Here is a 19,665-nt window from a genome sequence, read left to right on the forward strand (position 1 = left end):
AGAACGCCGATGCTGGTAGACATCTGGGGTCACGGCTAGCGGTGTCCCCAGATGTTTTGGACCATGCCCGGATCCAAGGGGATAGCAGGTAAGCAGCGGGGTCCCGCGATGGGTCCCCGCTGGTCACATGGTCCTGAGTCCCCAGGCAGGGGGCTCCCTGGGGACTGGCTGCAGCGTGGAGCCAGGCGACCAACCTGCGCTTCCACTACCCCCTGGGACAGCGGGCCGCTGCTGAGCGGCATGCGCTGCGGCGTCCCAGGGGTTAAATGCATGCCAGGGGAGCGCGCTTTCCCTGTCTCACAGCCGGCGCCTCCCCTGCTGCACACAGCCCTCTCTGCTCTGCCTGATTGGCCACAGTGTGTCAGCTGTCCTCCCCAGGCCGGCCTCCTTCATCCTCTGCTCCTCGGTGGCCGTCTTTAAAGCATGGTGAACGCAGTTGGAAGCCTGTGAGCGGTGGCATTGCGGTCTGGGTCCCCCAGTAAACACTCTTCCACTCCAAACTAGTACATTAGAAAGGGTTTCCTCTGTTTGTTACAGGTCAGTGTATGCAGCGCTGAGTCCTACCAGCCTGAGGGTCTGAGCAGTTGAGAACCAGCGCTAATAGTGCAGGGATTTGTTTCTTCTGCATTGTATGTGACTGAACTGCTAGCCGGCTGTCTGTACTTTCACTTTCTACTGTCAGCTTTATTACTGTCCCTGATCTTGCTCTGCTCAAAGCCCTTGCGGTGTGCAGGGTGTTATTCACACTATACCAATACGTATAGGTGTGAGTGTCACATACTTACCATCATGTCTGAGACTGACTTTCCTCTCCAGCTCATGTGTACTAAATGTAAGGTACCAATAGCGGAGGGGGAGGGTAACGCGGAGGGGTTATGTCCCCAGTGCCTGGCACTGTCACGGCCGATTATGGTCCCGGTACAGGAACCTCCCTGGGCTTGTTTCGCTAAGGCGCTTACAACCCTTGTGGGCCAGCTAGCTCCGCCACCTGCGTTTACCCAGACGGGTTTGTCCCAGCAGTCAGTGGTGTCGTCACCCATGCGGGAGTTCCCGAGACAATTGATGGTACCTCACAGTCTCCCTGTCCCTTCCCAGGTTTCTCCGGAGCCTGCGTGGGTTAATACTCTAACTACATCGGTTCAGCATTTGTCCGATGTTTTACAGGGGGAGTCTGTGTTGTGGCCTCATAACGGCCGGTGGCGTCTTTATCTGCTCCTTATGGGGATGACGATGAGACGTCAGATGATGGGGAGATTCTGGATCTATCTGACCAAGAACCTCTCCGTACCAAAGAGCCGGACGCTAAGTCCAAGGTGTATATCCCTGGTCTTATTCGAGCGGTCCACTCGGCTTTAGTTATTGAGGATATTGATCCTTTGGTGGCCACATTCATATATGCCTTTTTAAGGATATTAAGGGTGAGGCTACGGTGTTCCCTCTTTCTGATCAATTAGTGGATCATTTAGAGGAGGCGTGGAAAAATCCAGGTAAACGGTTTCAGCCCCCGAGGCGCTTAGCCGTGGCTTATCCGTTTGCGGTCAATTATTTTTCTAAGCGGGAATCCCCTACGCAGGTGGATTCACATGTCACACGCCTAGTCAAAAGTGCCACGTTGCCTATGCCTTCGATGTCATCCTTGAAGGATGTCACTGACCGCAAGGTGGAGATCTGCCTGAAATCCATTTATTCCCTTGCAGGGAAGCATCCAGACCGGCTCTGGCCGTGTGTTGGGTAGCCAGAGCTATGGAGCGCTGGGCGGATAATTTGGAGGTGTCTTTGGACTCTGACTGTTCGGCTGAACAGACTGAGTTGGTGGGCAATCTCCGAGACTCGGCCACTTACATTAATGAAGTGGCCTTAGATATTTGTATGTTCACCTCTAGGATCTCCTCTGCAGCCGTGGCTGCTCGTCGCACCTTATGGTTGCGTTCTTGGAAAGCGGACGCAGATTCCAAAAAGGGATTAGAAGGTCTGGACAGGTACTATTTGGTCCAGATCTGGACAAAATTGTAGTTACGTTGGCAGCAGCAAAATCTGCATGTCTTCCGTCTGCTACGATTCCTTCTAGTGCTGGTGGGTCGTCCTTTTGGCCTCACAGGGCCCAAGGTAGGCCTAAAGTACAGTCCTTTCCACGGCAGGCTGGGACCAAGAAATTGTCCAAGCCCAAGAAACAGGTCTGGAGTACCAGACGTCCGGCTCCTAGGTCAGATAACAAACCTGCGGCCTGACGGTCCAGGCCTCCTTTTGGGGGACCCCAAAGTGGGGGGCGCCTGCTTCAGTTTGCCCAGTGCTGGTCGAGGACTACGACAGACACTTGGGACAGGCCTTCCGCTAGACCAGAGCAAAGCCTCGGAACTGCGGAAGGTTTTGCACATTATGCTCCAGGCCGGAGTTTCAGTGCATGTTCCAATTTCCCAGAGGGGCCTGGGGTTCTATTCCATTCTATTTTTGGTGCAGAAACCCAATGGGTCTTACCGTTCAATACTAAACCTAAAGGCCCTCAACAAGTCCTTGAGGGTGCCTCTGTTTCGGATGGAGACCCTGCGGTCCATTATTCTGGCACTGGAACCTGGGGACTACATGGTGTCATTGGACATCCAGGACGCTTACCTGCATGTCCCTATTCTTTTGCGCCATCAGCAGTTCCTCAGATTGGCAATCTGCAATGAACATTTCCAGTTCCGGGCACTGCCTTTTGGCCTGGTGACTGCTCCACGGGTATTCACCAAGGTCATGGCGGCTCTCCTGCGGACGCAGGGAGTCCGACTGTTGCCTTATCTGGACGACCTCCTGTTGATAGCGTGGTCTCCAGAGCTTCTTTTACACGATTGCGGTACTGCAACGTCACGGCTGGTTGACAAACTGGCAGAGGTCCACTCTCACCCCGTCTCAGAGGATCCTGCACCTCGGGGCCTTATTGGACTCCAGGCAGCAGTGGATCTTTGTGACGGAGGAAAAGATCCTTGCTTTGTAGTTGAGGGTGCGCAGTTGTCTGCAGTGTCGTCGAGTGTCGATACACTTGGGAAAGAGGTTATTGGGCTCAATGGTGTCGGTATTCGACATGGTGGAGTACGCCCAATTTCACTCCAAACCTCTGCTGCTATTGATCCGGTCCAGATGGAATGGATTGCCTCAGTGTCTCAAGTCCCAGACAATGGGGCTCACTCCGGATGTTCGCCTGTCTCTAACCTAGTGTTTGCAGATGACCCACCTCAACAAGGGTCGCCCGTTCTGGGTGGCGAACTTGGTCCTGTTAACAACGGACGCCAGTCTCCGGTGCTGGGGAGCTGTCACGGGTCCACACTTGTTTCAGGGCAGGTGGACTCGGGCGGTAGCGGAGCTTCCAATAAACATTTTGGAGCTCCATGCGGTGTCAAGAGCTCTCCAGCAGGCACAGCCGGTTCTCCAGGGTCACCCTGTGCAGGTCCCGTCGGACAACGCCACCACGGTGGCCTATTTAAACCAGCAAGGAGGAACCGGGAGAGTGGTCTTTACACCTGGACGTCTTTCGGAGTCTGGTGGACAAGTGGGGTCTTCCAGAGATAGACCTCATGGCGTCCCGGCACAACAACAAGTTGCCGGTGTACGGGTCTCGAACATGAGACGAAAAGGCGTCTCTGGTGTATGCCCTGTCCGTCTAGTAGACGTTCCAGTTTGCCTACCTTTTCCCTCCGTTTTCCCTTCCGCGGGTATTACGGAAATTCAAATCAAGTAGGAGGTACGCTACTGTTGATAGCTCCCGAGTGGCCCAGACGGCACTGGTTCTCCGACCTCCAGAGTCTGTCAGTAGACGTTCCTCTGAGGTTACTATTACGACCGAATCTGCTGTCACAGGGTCCTTGTCTTCACCCGGACCTGACTCGGTGTGGCTGTTGAAACGGTCATGCTAAGGTCCAGAGGGTTTTTCTGGCTCCGTGGTGCAAACCATACTAAGAGCTCGTAAACCTTCCTCGGCAAGAATCTACCATCGTGTGTGGCATACTTTCTTCCGGTGGTGTAGACCTAGAGGGTATTCCCTTAGGGAGTTCCGCCTGTCTGGGGTATTGGCTTTCCTACAGGCTGGACTGGATCATGGGCTTCGCCTGGCTTCTCTGAAAGTGCAGGTGTCTGCCCTGTCAGTCTGGTTTCATCGTAGGATTGCTGCGCTCTCTGATGTGCACACCTTTATGCGAGGTGTTCTTCGCATTCAGCCACCTTTTGTTCCACTGGTGGCGCCTTGGAATTGGGCTGTGGTCCTGAGAGTTCTCCAGGGACCGCCGTTTGAACCACTGGACTCAGTGGACTTTAAATGGCTTACAGCTAAAACCATATTCCTTCTGGCCATTGCCTTGGCCAGAAGGGTTTCGGATTTAGGGGTTCTCTCTTGTAGACCCCCTTTTCTGATTTTTCATAGGAATATGGCGGTGCTTCGCACTCGTCCGGGATTCCTTCCCGAAGTGGTATCCAGTTTTCACATCAATGAAGAAATTGTTGTGCCGGCTTTCAATTCACCTGGACTTTCAGTGAGTGACGCCACTTGGGATGTTGTGTGGGCATTGAGAATTTATGTTGACCGCACTTCTTCTTTTAGGAAGTCGGACGCCTTGTTTGTCCTCTATGGCTTCCGTAAAAAGGGTTGGCCTGCTTCAAAGTAGACTTTGGCAGGCTGGATTCGTATGGCAATTTCAGAAGCTTATCTTCATGAAGGTCTTCCAGTTCCCTCCTTGGTGAGGGCTCATTCCACTAGGTCTGTGGGTCCTTCGTTTGCAGCTAGACGTGGTGCCTCTGCAGTTCAGATCTGCAAGGCTGCTACGTAGTCTTCTGTCTATACCTTTGTGAGGTATTACGCTTTTGACACCTTTGCCTCTCAGGATGCTTCCTTCGGGCGGCGGATTCTCCTCTCAGCACAGGAGCGTCCCCACCCTTGAAGGATACTGCTTTGGGACATCCCCAAGGTATCCTGTGGATACCCTATGGACCCTGAAGTAGAAAATATGAGATATGGTAAGAACTTACCCTTGTTATCTCTATTTCTACGAAGTCCATAGGGTTCCACAGGACTCCCGCCCTGTCGCACCTGTACTGCAGATGGGCTTTATTCTGGTCACCGGTTTTTCAGTCTCCCTATGGTGAGAATGTGATTCTTGTGAGTGTCCAGATTTTTTCTTCTCTCTCTTTCTTCTCCTCCTCCGGCCTATGGCTTGTGACGTAACTGAGATGGCTTGGCCCGGGGGCGGGGTATAGGAGAGGGACCCAGATGCATCCTGGGAGGCTGAAAACTTTAACTCTGTGGTGCCTGAAGACTGACGTCATCACCTATACCCCAAGGTATCCTGTGGAACCCTATGGACTTCGTAGAAATAGAGATAACAAGGGTAAGTTCTTACCATATCTCATATTTTTTGTTTTTCACTTAAATCAATTTGAACAGTTACTGTTGTCCTAGACCCCTTTTTGTCATGCGTAAAATGCAGCCCTGTATGGTTAGAGCTTGCCCGGTCAGCTTACTTACAGGTGGCAGGTTCAGGAGAAAAACAAATATAATATTTTACTATGTCCTGTGCAGGTATTAAAACGCCTTCATTGTTTTATATGGGATTCCTTTGTTTTCCAATCTAAAGGACAATATGAAAATTAATTTCTGTTTTGCATGAGTGTAACTAGGTAAAATACAAATATAAAAGAGGTATTGGTTACAAAAGTTTAGTCTCTTTTTTGTTGTTGCAAATCATTAGGTGTCACAGATTATGACATCTAACAGATTGTAAAAAAAAAAAAATGATGATAAAACAATTTCTGCGCATCTTATTCTGCACAGAATAAGCTGTAGCTGAGTGCGCTATGGGCGAAATAGCCGGAAGCTGAAAATCCTAAACACAACTTGTGCATCCAGCAAAATCGCTGAGACCCTCATCTTGGGTAATTTAACCCCTGGCCTTCTGATGTCCAGCAAAGCAGAACTGTGTGATAGCTGCTTGTCAGGAGAGCATAGAATCTTCATAACCGTGTCTGCTCCCTCATAAACCATTACCACCCTAGTTTACATTGTGGGTTTGAAATGTTTAGCCTGATCCCCTTTTCATAGTTTGGTGCCATTTCAGCGCCTGCTCCCATCCTACATGAAGTATAAGGACCCTAGATAACCGGCTGGGGGCGAGCCCACCATCACACACTGTTTTGCATATATAACATGAAATGTGTTGCAGCAATGTGGTGCTCAGTCCTGTTCTACTTTGTGTGCACCTTTACTGCATGGGTTTAAAAGCCTGCAAATGTGTCCGCCTCTTGTATCAAGTGTCTAAGTGACCAGCTACATGGATACAGCATACCCCTGAGCTGCAACCATCAAAACCATCTCTTTCAGCACCTATATATTTTGTGTATAGGGATGAGGAGCAGCTCAGAGGTTAAATGCAATAGCGTAGTATCCATGACCGTGTCCATTGTATTTGTGCTTTAATCACACTTGGAGAGAGCTTAGGTCACTGGTACACAATGCAATCCTGTGCTTCACTAAGGCCTAGGCTGCACTGCAATCTCATGGAAGCTGCTTAATCCTGCATTACTATACAGGGCTGTGTAACTGTGTCTATATAAATACACTGCGGCACATGGTTGTATGGTTCTATGTTAGGTGCATGCAATGCCATAATATCTCTCTCCCGTTATTGTATGCCTGCTGTACATCTGCCTTATATGAAGTCAGTATGCTGTTCCACAGACTTGTTTTAAACATGTTGTATATATTATATCACATTTGTTGCGACAGGCGCTGTTTGTAACTACTGCAAGAAGAGGGAATCGGAGCTTCACCAGAAAGAGGTGAGATCACCCGGCCAACTGCATCCTGGTGTGGGCATTAATATATATATATGGCGGTATATCTATATAGAGGCATGCACTGGGAAAGATATCACTTACTCTACATAACCCATGGTGTGGCACAAAGACACTAGATCTGACTGACTCTTTCCCTGGCCCTTCTCTCTTACAGGCATAAAGCATTCTGTAAGTAAACACTAGCACTATTAGAAATACAAGTTGCAGCCCTGGGATAACAAACACCCCCCTCCCTCCTGCCATGCTATTGCATTATTGGGCTTACTAGGTACCATCTGCCTACAAGGTGATGTTTTTAAAAAGGCTCTACAGTAGAATACAGAACAGAGCGAAACGCCCACCTCTGAGGAGCACACAATGGGTATTCTGAATAACCTTGCCCAATTGATCCTTCGGGGGTTATTTATTTAACCGCAATGGCCTGCGAGGTTCCCGCGTACCCACCATTCCCCAGCACCTCGCGAATACCAACATCATAGAGGAGCGCAGGGAAATCTGCAACATTGGGCTGCTGTAATTAGCAATGAAGTGTGCAGCCGCACATCGCCGCTAATTGGAATGGCGCCTTAGCATTGATTTGCTTGGAGTGAGGCTATATTGTCACAGTCATTATTTTGTACCAGTGACTAATTTGACTTGTCAGAGAGAGAACATTGTCCGGCCAGCTTGAATCATTTTCAAATATTTAAAAAGTATCTTATTAGAAGTCGTATTATATTTGCACTAGAGCTGCTGCACTTTTTAAATGTAAAGTGATAGATCCTGAGAACACAGTTAAGCCCTGGTGCTCAGAGCCTGCACGGTGTCAGCCCTTCCCCATATTCTCTCTTGCAGATCTCTCACCTGGGTTCCCTGGAAGAGAAGTTCTCTCGCCTCTGGACTCAGTGCCAGCGCTGTCAGGGAAGTCTACATGAGGATGTCCTGTGTACTAGGTGAGGATTGTCTGAAAGCGTTATGAGCTTTTAACAGGACACAATGCGGAAGATTGATATTTATAGAGGCTGTGTGACCTATTCTATTTAGGGCCATTATACTACGATTCTACTGTTGTCACCTGACAGTAGTGGGTTAAGTCTCCAAAATAAAGAACTTGTTGATCAAACATAGATAATTTTTATTACTTTTGTTTTATGGTGCTCATCCTTTTTTTTTATTTTTTTTTGTTAACTTTTTTCATTTGTTTTTACTACACCTCTTATGTTTTTACTATGGTATTGTGCCTAAAATGTCTCCATAGATGTCCAGACACAAGAGGAGGCGTACCCAATCAATCTCGCCAGTGTTTGATATAGTCCAATATGTTGCTTATATATATATATAATTATTTTTAACCGTTCCCCAATAATTAGGGGAGGCATCTTTCCCCCATGGTATTACCCACCCACCCCCATTTACCATCCGGCAGAGCACAGTGGAGCGTGGTTCAGAGGGAAACGATCATTTTGTCTTCCCTGCTGCTGATCAGCCAATGAGTGCTCAGAGGAGGAGGGGACTAAGTTCGCACAGGATTCCGGGGAGGGATTTCGGAAACAATGTCAGCAGTCACAGACTGAGACAGAAATCGTAACCTTTTATTGCAGCTGGGGTACTGACATGGACAGCACAGTTGCATGGGGTATGACCGTCTCAGTGAAAGCCCGGCTGGCTGCGGTCGCATCCCATTTAACTGTGCCAGGTAACTGGTTAAAGAACCTACAAGCAAAATTTGTTCTTGCATTACGAGATCTACCCATGGTGCATGGCAAAGTAGTTAAACTTGGTGTTTAATAGCTCATCCCAATCGACTGCATGCAGATATCTGTCTATCTAGCATAGTGTAATGTGGTGATTACGACTCCACAAATCACTGTGCAATGACTGAACTGATAAAGTGTTGACCTTGTCACTGAACATTCGACCTAGATCGCACCTGTTTTGATAACGAAGAGCCAGGGCAGATTTGTGCAACTTTGATTTAACCTAAAAAACATGCACGAGATCATGCTCAGCGTTCTCATCTTCATATAGTATTGCCCCATAATGTCTGCTCTTATGAGACTACTCCAAATTCCCAAGGGAAAAACAAACTGGAGCTCCTCCAGCTATAGATTCCTTGGTCCGCTCACCATCTGCCAGGGGTGGTGTAAAATATGGCTCTCTGCACATGTGTGCTTAGAATATGGCTTCCAAGAACTCTTATCACTGCAGCTGAGCTGATTGCACCATGAGAGCTGTAGCTGGAGAGAATGTTGTGTCTCACGGGCCCTGGGCCCTGAAGGCAGGTGCTGGATGCAGAGAGCCGTTGTACAGAGATACCCCCGTGTTCAGCTCAGGTACAAAGGTCTATGAGAAATGGCAGAGACACTGACAGCCATAGTGCTTTATGGCAGCTTTTGTTTTCTTTCTACACAGCTTTAAATTTACAACATTCATAAAATTGCCTATGTGATAGAGGGGAGGGCAGGAGGGCGGGGGGAGAGGGTTTTCATTCTATTTACTGTGGATAGCGCAGGAATTTCGGTTGGTGCTTACGTGTGCGCTGTAGTTGGTAACCCTTGCTCATCTTTACACACAGATTGTCAGATACAGCCACAGATTTATATGTTCCTGACCTATATATACACTTTGGAATACAGTATGTTGCATTCCATTAGGCTTGTGTTTGTGCAGGTGCATGATAGGGAAGCCCTGTGTACACACACACACACACACACACACACACACACACTATGAAGGAAACTGTACTAATTTTTGATTGAGGGAAAAATAAATAAAAATGTCGTCTGATAAAGTGAATATCGCTCACTGCTGGTACTGATTTATTAGTTTAAGATGATTGCAGTCAATGATTTTACATTGCTGCCTGCCAGCTGTGTCTCACAGTATTAGCCGGTCAGCATGTGACTCTTCAGTAGTGTTTCCACCAGCTTGATGACACACCAGTGGCCCTGCTGGACACTGTAGTTTGACCTATTTTGCTGTGACAGATACTAGGCCCTCTATCCCACACCAGCTGGCCCATGTAATAAGTTCTGTATGTGACTTTCTTTAAAGAAAGTGTTAGTGTATTGGTTCCCAAACTGGGTGCCGCGGTGCACTTGCAGGGGCTCCACTGCTTGGTGGCCCGGGACCAACTCAAGATATTTATGGTCCATGTGATGGGGAAAACCATAGCAGGTGGCTACCAATCATAAAATATGTGTGCAAACAGAATCGCACCCCTGTTGGCCATTACATAACTGAATATCCGGCCACATAACGGGACCTCAGGGTGACCTATAAGCACAATATTTTGTAATTATTTTGTGGAATTTCTCAATCAGAAACTTGTGACCTAGGGGTGCCGTGAGAAAATGCTGATACTCTTGGGCGCCGTGATTCTAGAAAGTTTGGGAACTACTTTGTTAGTGGATAACCTATTATTATCCTGGAAATTGGCCTCCCCCCCCCCCCCCCCCCCAAAAAAATAGTCCAGCAATGTAATTTACTCGTATTGTTATCACTGTAGAGGTTGCTAAATCTAGCAGCTATTGTCAATCCAAACCCAGTGACTGTCAGAGCTGGGCTGCCAGGACCCGGAATGTCAGATTACGGCTGAGGTCCCGGGCGACTGTGCTCCACGTATCCAGATTCGGGTGTCCTCTCTGGCATGCCCGCTCCCCCCGTAGCCATGCGCGGCGTCAGCCGCGTGAAGTAATCGAAACACTGCCTGAATACCTAAACGTCCACTCCTGCTACCCAGTGGTTCTCACTCGCCTGCATGGCGATGTTCCACGGTGTCCACGAGTGCCCCTCCAGGTCCATGGGCGCGGCCATCTTGGTTTGATCATGTGGTCTTAGTTACCAATCCTAAATCTCTCCTAGGATCAGCTGTTCGTATGTGGCCAACCAGCAGCAGACACTGAGTATATAAGTCCATCCTGGACACTCAGTCAGTGTCTGTGCAATGTCTCCTAAAGGTTTCCTTTTGGCTCCTGCCGCATCTTCGTTTGTTCCTGACTCAGTATACTTACTGGCTCCAAGAACTCCTGCTATATACTGAGTATAGCTTAGCACCTTGCTCTAAGAACTTTTGCTTAATACTGAATACAGCTTAGCACCTGGCTCCAATGTCTCTTGCTAATTACTGAGCACTGCTCAGCACCTGGCTCCAATATCTCTTGCTATTACTGAGCACTGCTCAGCACCTGGCTCCCATGTCTCTTGCTATTACTTAGCACTGCTCAGCACCTGGCTCCAATATCTCTTGCTATTACTGAGCACTGCTCAGCACCTGGCTCCCATGTCTCTTGCTATTACTTAGCACTGCTCAGCACCTGGCTCCTAGAACTCTGACTTTTACCTGAGCCCAACCCGGTGCTTCAGCATACAGTCTTCAGTCATTCATGGATCGTTTCAAGCAACGGTCTAGTGGTATATTACTACGTATTACCGGGATTGGTTCTGTGTTTATACCACTATTCCCTTCAACCATTCTTGTCATCATTTTAGTTCTAATTCTGATCTACTCGTGTCTTGTGCCATCATATGAGGAAAACATATCTAAGATCTCTTCAGTTTGTGCTGCCGGTATCACTGCCTGCAAAGCCTGTTTCATCATTGGAGGCCAATTTCCCCAGAGTCGTGACATGGGCGCATGCAAAGTACGCCGTATACACTGATGTAGAGATTGTATGTAAGCAACTGTTCTATATCACATTGTGAAATAAAAGTATCCTTAGTGGTGTGCAAAGTTTGGGAATTGGGCTGCCTAAGACATATAAATTAGGGGACACCTCACCCCTTAAACGATATGGGAAACAAGATATGGTTATACGTCTAAAATAGGCACCACAATCCCAATTGGATGTATATGAAATTATTTTTTAATTACAAATATGCAGACATAGAAAATAAAATAAAACCTGAAATGCATTCCAAAAGCAGATTACTTTCTAAAGCAATGGAAGTTATGAGATGGAAGACAAATATGCCAAGGACATCAAAGTCTCTCTCACCCTCTGAAGCAACGTGGGTCCCGGGTAAAGTACGTTGGCACCACCGCAATGGATAATAATAAGTGTGGATGCAGACTTCAGATACCGTCCTTTCCTGATGGGGTCATGCCGTCCAAACGACGAGTTTCCGAGCTGTACTCCTTCCTCAAGCTTGGATGGCATGACTGTGTGGTCCGTGATTATTTATACCCCTCTAAACTAGCAATAAAGGCAATAATCCTCCAGTTTCCGGTTTTCCATTTACTGGAAATGACGCTTGCGTTCCATTCGTCAGCTTTCGGAAGAAGTGATTTGTGTTAAATCGCCCCTCTTCATGTCTATCCCCTCTACCTCAATCTACCCAATTTACTATCCTTTTTCATTTTGTGGTTTAACCATGCATGCACATTATCTGATTTGTTTTTGTGATGATAAATTTTATTTATATATATATATTTTATATTAGTGCTACGGTATAAAGATTCGCATAATGCAGTAACTCATGTAGGTCCTTCCACTTCCCTAAGAATGCAGTGACTACATGAGAGGAGCCACTTTTATAAATATCTTCTCTGTCCAAAGCTTTTGTCCCTATAAAACAAATGGATGGTGAGCATTAGGCAGCCTCCATATGCTTTCATGAAAATAGTACTTGCAGTCCGACAACATGTGACCGGCTAATACTGAAATTCTGATGTGCGCAATAGACATGATAGAAGTCTAGCAAACATTTACAGATCTAGTAACTTAAGTAGTAGGTTTGGGCTCACATATGCTATCACCCATCTGCTTTGGTTCATCTTAAGGCCTCCACATACAGTACAATTCCTTCTTCAGGGTCCATAGGGGATACCATGGGGGGTTGTGGTTGGAGCATTCCAGGCACCAAATAGTCAAAGCTTTAGCTCCCAGGATGCACCAGTTCTCCACATATACCCCGCCCCCAGCCACAGGCAGACAGTTTTACGTTTGGTGCCGGCAGGACCTTTCGCACCTTTAGACAGGGGGAATGCTTTGGCAGCCCTAAGCTTTATTTTTATGAGTTTGTCCTGATAGGCGCCTGCGCTACTGCTCTATCTAATTCCGCTAGTGCCGCAACACCAGTGAGTGGTCCGGTGATTACAGCAGGCGACAACGGGGCTTGACTAGCCGCTTCACTGGATTCCAGTACTGCAGCCGGACAAACGGCTAGTTATTACTATGTCTAAAGGCAGGGATAAACAGGAGCCTGCGGCACCTGTGCTGGTTACTTGCAGATCCTGTTTAGCGGCCTTGTCCCCTCAGGATTCCGTGCAGGGCGGTCTGTGTGCTATTTGTTATGTACAACCTCTCCAGCCCACCGTACCAGCCCCTGTCTAGGAGCCACCTCGGGTGTCCTCCTTATCCAAGGTTATGACCGCTTATCAGCCCCCACGCTGCCTCCCACCATGGGGTACCCACATCTATTACAGCCTACTATGTCGGCACCCCCTATGCATCCTCCTTGGATGGATGTTTATGCCCACTCAGTTCAGAATATGGCTCAAATGTCTGCCACCTATCAGCAAATGTTACAGATGGACAGACCATTGGACGCCAAGGCACATAGGCGGACTGTATCATCCTCTCAGTCCATCCAGCTTTCGGATTCTGACTCAACATCTGAGGAGGCAGATGATGCACAAGGTTCTCCTGGTCGCACTCGGGCGAGGAGGAGTAATTTAACAGCGAATGTCCCTTTAGTGAGGGCGGTTAAATTGATCCTGAATTTAGAGGATGAGGAACCGGCCCCTAAACTCAAAACCCTGATGATTTAAATGTCAAAAGGTGGTTAAGGCTGAATTCCCTCAATCAGACCAGCTCACTGAGCTCATGGGGGAAGCTTGGGGTACTCCTGCCAAACTGTTCCAGGTCCCAAAAAGACTAGCGTCTTTTTGCCATCTCCCTACTAGTGAGTGTACTAAGTGGGAGGTCCAACCTACTGTTGATTCGCATGTGGCACGCTTAGTCAGAAGCTCTACGCTGCCTTTCCCGTCTACTTCCTTCCTTAATGATGACACGGATAGAAAACTGTAAACTTGTCTCATGTCAGTCCACTTGTTTTCTGGCGCTATTACTAGGCCGGCTATGGCCGGGCCTGAGTGACTAAGGCTATTGAAGGATGGACAGAGGCACTGGAAGAGAGCCTGCCATCAGATACTACCAGGGAACGACTGGCCTACATCTCCCATATTCAGGAAGCAGCCTCTTATTTGGGAGAAGCTGCGTTGGATACTGGACTCCTTGACTCTAAGGCATCTGTGACTTTGGTAGTTGCCCGCTGGGTCTTTTGGCTATGGTCCTGGAAAGCGGACACTGGATCCAAGAAGGCACTCAAAGCCTGACCCTTCTCTGGAGACAGGCTGTTCGGTGCTGAGTTGGACAAAATCGTGGCAGCTTCAAAATCTGCCTTTCTGCCATCAGCAGCTGCCCCTAAGCCTAGGCTGTCCTCTTCTCGGTCCTTTTGCCCCCAGGGTAAGGCAAGAGGACAGTCCGTTTCCAGGCAGTCTAGTTCTCTCAAGACCAAGCCACGATCCAGGCAGTCTTGATCGGCCAGACGTCCAGCTTACAAGTCTGAGGACAAACCCTCCTCCCGGGGGCGAAAAGGGGTCTCGGGGTCTTCAATCTCGCATACCTCCTTTCCGATTTCTCTCCTCCTGAGGGTTCTCTACGAAAGTTCAAGCAAGAAGGCGGCATGGTGATACGAATAGCCCCAGCCTGGCCCAGACGACATTGGTTCACTGACCTACGGAGCCTCTCCATACACTTCTTTTCCTCTAAGGCAGGATCTACTAGCACAGGGTCCTTGTCTGCATCCGAATCTACATTGTCAGTCTTTGACGGCGTGGCTTTTTAGGCATCCCTCTTAAGAGCCAAAGGTTTCACTAGCTTTGTGGTTCAGATGATGCTCAGGGCCCGTAAGCCTTCCACAGCCCGCATCTATTACAGAGTTTGGCACTCTCAGGTTTTTAGGGTTTCCCAGGTGCTTGCCTTTCTCCAGGCTGTTAGACCTTGAATTCTGCCTGGCCTCCCTTAGAGTTCAGGATTCTGCTCTGTCAATCTGCTTCCAGCGAAGGATCGCTCCCCTACCTGATGTTAGAATGTTCCTTCAGGGTGTTCTCCACCTTCAACCATTTTTTTTTGTCCTTCCGGTGGCTCAGTGGGATTTGGCCTTGGTTCTCAGGGTTCTACAGACTCCTCCGTTTGAACCTCTGGATTCAGTAGACCTCAAGTGGCTGACAGCAAAGACGCTCTTTCTCCTCGTTATCTCCTCTGCCCGCAGGGTATCTGATTTGGCAGCGCTCTCCCGTCGCTCCCAATTCTTTCTTTCATCCTGACAGAGCTGTCCTCTGTACCAGGGCTAGGTACCTCCTCTAAAGTGGTGTCCCGGTTCCATTTGAATGACGAGATTGTGTTTCCGGCCTTCCAGTCCTTGGAACTTTCTGCAGGTGAAGCCTCCTTTGGATGTGGTTTGTGCTCTTCGGAGCTATGTGGTTCGTACTAATTCCTTTAGGAAATCAGATTCTCTGTGTTGTATGGCTTTCACAAGCGAGGCTGGCCAGCTAGCAAACGGACTCTGGCTCAATTGCTCCCCATGACCGTCTGTAAGGCCTACACACAAGCTAATCTTCCTGTTCCAAACAGAGTTACCTCACATTCTACTCGGTCTGTGGGACTCTCATGGTCGGATCCACGTGGCGCTTCTGCTGAACAGCTGTGCAAGGTGGCCACGTGGTCTTCCGTCCACACCTTTCTCAGGTTCTACGCCTTTGATACCTTTCCCTCTCAGGATGCTTCCTTTTGAGCGTCAGATTCTCCTTTCTGCTCAGGAGCGTCCCCACCCATAGGGGAAGCTGCTATGGAACATCTCCATGGTATCCCTATGGACCCTGAAGAAGAAATTAAGAGTTATGGTAGACTTACCTTTTAACTCTATTTCTTTGAAGTCCATAGGATCTACAGGGCACCCACCCTTACGACCTGGCCTCACTGGGTATTTTTTACTCGATCACTGATTCCTTCATTTTCTGGGAAAGTGTTTCTTGAGTGTACCGTTCTTCCTTCTCCTCTTACCTGCACCTGCCTTGGGCTTGTTTACAAAACTGTCTGCCTGTGGCTGGGGGCGAGGTATATGTGGAGGAGGACCAGTGCATAATGGGAGCTAAAGCTTTGACTGGTGCCCAGATCACTCCAACCACACGCACCCCATGGTATCCCTGTGGATCCTATGGATTTTGAAGAAATAAAGTTAACAGTAAGTCTACCATAATTCTTCATTTTTTTTTTTTTTAACGATTTGCCAGTATTCGACCAATTGGAACGACAAATAGTTTGAAAAGCGCCACGTGTGGGCATGCTTATGCGCGCTCCTGCTGTCATTGATTGTGGTCGCTGATCAATCGAACCTGCGGAAAGATATTGTTCCATGTGTATACACGATGAACGATGCAAATGATGATGGACGATATGTTGTCACTTTTTTGTGCCAGCAACCGTGAGGTTGTTTGCTGCAAACGATATAGCGTTAACGACCCATCTATATCGTTTGATCCTTCGTACAATTGTTCCATGTTTAGGCACAATATCGTTTGTCCAGGAGTGTACAGGAATTCAAGGGGAATCGCAAACAAGATTGGATCGTTTGCAAATCGTACCGCGTGTAGGCCCCTTAAGTTGCAATAAGTTGATCAACAGTAAATAGAGAGAGAGCTTGATACGTCATTAGGTTGACATTCATGATGTCGACACCACAATGGAGACATTTAAGAATTTTGGCGTTAGGCTTGGGGGAGGGGGTTAGGGTTAGATCATTAATTATAGATTTATTTATTTTTATTGTTCATTCTTTTAAACTTCAGGGCAATCTGATGCCTGATACTTGTGTTGTTTGACTATGACTTTTTGCTCCACAGCCGTGATTGTCCAATTTTCTACATGAGGAAGAAGGTGCAGAAGGACCTTGATGACCAGGAGAAGCTGATCCTACGCTTCGGTCCCCCTGCCTGGTAATAGTCACCACATCCCTGGGGGGCAACAAGTTGGACGCACATAAAGGCTGTTACACTGCTGGATGCTCCTACTGGTTTTAACCAGAATCTATTGATGATTGAATTCATTTTGGGGTATTTTACCTACATTGGAGGAGGTAACACCCCATGGTTGTCACCCAATGAGCTGCCAATGCTGACTGCTGTTATTACAGTGAGTATAATATTTGAAGATTACCGCTCAGATTTACTTCACATTATTTGCAGACTTTTTTTTAAATGTTTTTGTACCAATATTAAATAAAAAATGTTTTGTTTATTTGTGGCACCTGGCGAATCACTTGTACAAATTGCTGCAACTTGTCCAGAATGTCCTATATTGAACGCGCAGATCCACCGCGTGACCTCCTGGTGCGCCATCTGAGCTGGGCTGATGGGAATCCTTTTAGTTAGGGCTCAAACGATGCCCTTGTGAGATTAAGAACGCACAGTTTCTCCAGGAAGAAAGACACGCCTGCTAATATTTAGCCTGTTTGATATGGTAATTGTATTGCCATTATTGCATTCCTGGGGATCATAATTAAGTCCTTGGTAACTGTAGACGTGAATATAATTTAATTGTCCCATGGCATCCATTACAATGGGCAGCTTCCCTTCTAAGTTGGGTAGATAAAACACACCCGGAGGGTATATATTGTGGCCACTACTCTCTTCCAGGATCTTTTTCCGGTCTCTAAGCACAGGTTTGTCAGGTAGTGGCTGTTATTTAATGTAAAGATAGGAGTTTACCTTCTGTTTGGTCCCGGAGCTGCACTATATGAAGCTGTGAGCTGACAATGAAGCTGGCTTCCCGGGGATCACAGGTCCGTTGCTGCAGGGAGCAATCTGGTTGAAAATGCCAAAAACATGTGCCTGGGTGGATGCCGGTTTTCTGCACAAGCCCGTACTAAGTAATTAACGAAGCGCCAGAGGTGGACAGGGCAGACCTATTCCTAATACATAGTACCTTGGGGGAAACAACGTCCCGAAGTCTGAGCCTTACACCAAACAGCAGAAAGATTTATTGGATGGTTAAATAAGTGCTGGCATATTCTTCTCAGTTTTTCTGTAGAATTTGGGTGAGACACAACATAAAGTTGCTGATTGAGAAATGCATGCAAGCCTGCTGCAATTACTCTCGTAGCCCGTGCTGTACTAAATGCACTACCTCATGCAAAAGACCTGACATCAGACCGATAACTGCGTACGGAATTCCGTCCACCCACCCTCTCTAAGGCTACTCTCAAACGCGCCCTTACCATCCAGTTTCATCCATTTATCCGTAAGTGGAGATGCACCAGGGATGCGTACACTTGGTCACAAGGTCTGTGCAGAGTAAAGAAAAAAAATATCACCATATCCACAAATGTTTCTGCTGACTGTGACGGTGTCTCTTGTAGTAGGAGCAGTTCTCAGACTGGATTATCTGTAGCCTGGGTGAAAGGTATATTTTGTCACTAAAGAGGATCTCTATGCCAGGAAAGGACAACTGGGAGACCTCAGACCTAGTATGAATTGAGGTATGCAGTGGGGAAGGCGGCAGACCTAATCCTGACAGCCGGCTTCCCGACTGCTTAATCCCGGGGAGGGTTAAATGACAGGCATCTAAATCTAGACACCTGTCATTTTACAGACGCCAGGAGACCGGTGCCCGGCATCCCGATCGAAGGGACGTCGAGCACGGATAGCCGCGGGGGAGGGAGTGGGTTAGGTTTAGGGTTCCCGGGGGGAGGACTTAGGGTTAGGCTAGGGGAAGGGAGGGTTAGGCACCCACGGGGGGGACTTGAGGTTAGGCACTTCCCCGGGGGACTTAGGTTTAGGTGGCGGGGAAGGGGGGGTTAGGTTTAGGCATTTAGAGGGAGGAATAGGGTTAGGCACTGGGGGGGAAGGTTAGGGTTAGGCACCCCTAAGGGAGGGTTAGGGGGTAGAATTAGGTAGTCAATACTTACCATAGGACGATCTGGATTTCCTCCTCTGCCGGGATGCCGCTGTAGGGATACCAACCGCCAGGCATGGGTCCGACGGTAAATCATACCGATTCCTGAATGTAGGTAAATAACAGTATGCTGTGCTGTGTATATGTAAGCAGCTCGTTGTAGTTCGATTTATACAAGGTATTAGGGTGACTGAGCGCTAAGTACTATTGTTAGTTAATTCCTGTTGATCTATGTTAAAAATAGTAAATAAAATAATTTAAAAAAAAAAGCTTTCAAAAAATATATATAGTTAATAAAAAAGAAATAAAAATTAATTAATAAAAACAGTATGCGCCAGCAAGACAAGCAGGGAGGGGAAGAGGGTATTAGGATAGGTAAAAAGAGAGACTCCAATGTTTAAAACTCTTTTAAAAACAATGTTAAAGCGGGAGGTGAAATGATATTCAATGTCCAGATGATTAGGAGGGATCGCGATATTTTAGCTACTGTCCCTGACTGCCCCTACCTGTGGGTTACTCTGGGACTTTTGCAGCATGCGATCTTCTCCTCCTTTGCTCTCTGGAATACTCTACGGGGATCCGACTGGAGCATGCCACAGCGGCTGGTGGGTGACGTCACTTGCCAGCAGCTTGCTTCTCTCACGGTCCAGCTTGGAGTTGCACACTGCTCTACTCTGTCTTCCAACGTTTCACATCCTTCAAGAAGCTTTGTCAAGGATCTTGAAGGACTTTTTAAAGTTTTTTTTTATTTTACTTCGCAAATAAAATATTTTTAACATAGATCTATAGGAATTAACTAACAATAGTACTTAGCGCTCAGTCATCCTAATACCTTGTCTAGCATGAATGGAGATGATCGATATTCCCATGCAGAATGTGATTCTGCAGGTGCATTATAAAACTCCTCAAA

At 47.6% G+C, this 19,665-nt stretch overlaps 1 protein-coding gene across 2 annotated transcripts in view; it reads left to right on the forward strand.

Moving 5' to 3' along the window:
• Window positions 1–17,065, forward strand: part of POLD1 (DNA polymerase delta 1, catalytic subunit) — a 156,494-nt gene extending 139,429 nt beyond the window's left edge. For both annotated transcript variants that reach the window (XM_088455427.1, XM_088455428.1), the window contains exons 25-27: window positions 6,749–6,801; window positions 7,654–7,751; window positions 16,706–17,065. In XM_088455427.1, coding sequence (XP_088311553.1) covers window positions 6,749–6,801; window positions 7,654–7,751; window positions 16,706–16,802 — 248 coding nt within the window. In that variant the 3' untranslated portion in view covers window positions 16,803–17,065. The remainder of the gene's footprint in view (window positions 1–6,748; window positions 6,802–7,653; window positions 7,752–16,705) is intronic.
• The last annotated feature ends 2,600 nt before the right edge of the window (window positions 17,066–19,665 follow it).

The sequence above is a fragment of the Taudactylus pleione genome, unplaced genomic scaffold, assembly GCF_031769625.1.
Source record: "Taudactylus pleione unplaced genomic scaffold, aTauple2 ptg000655l, whole genome shotgun sequence".
Classification (NCBI taxonomy): Eukaryota; Metazoa; Chordata; class Amphibia; order Anura; family Myobatrachidae; genus Taudactylus; species Taudactylus pleione.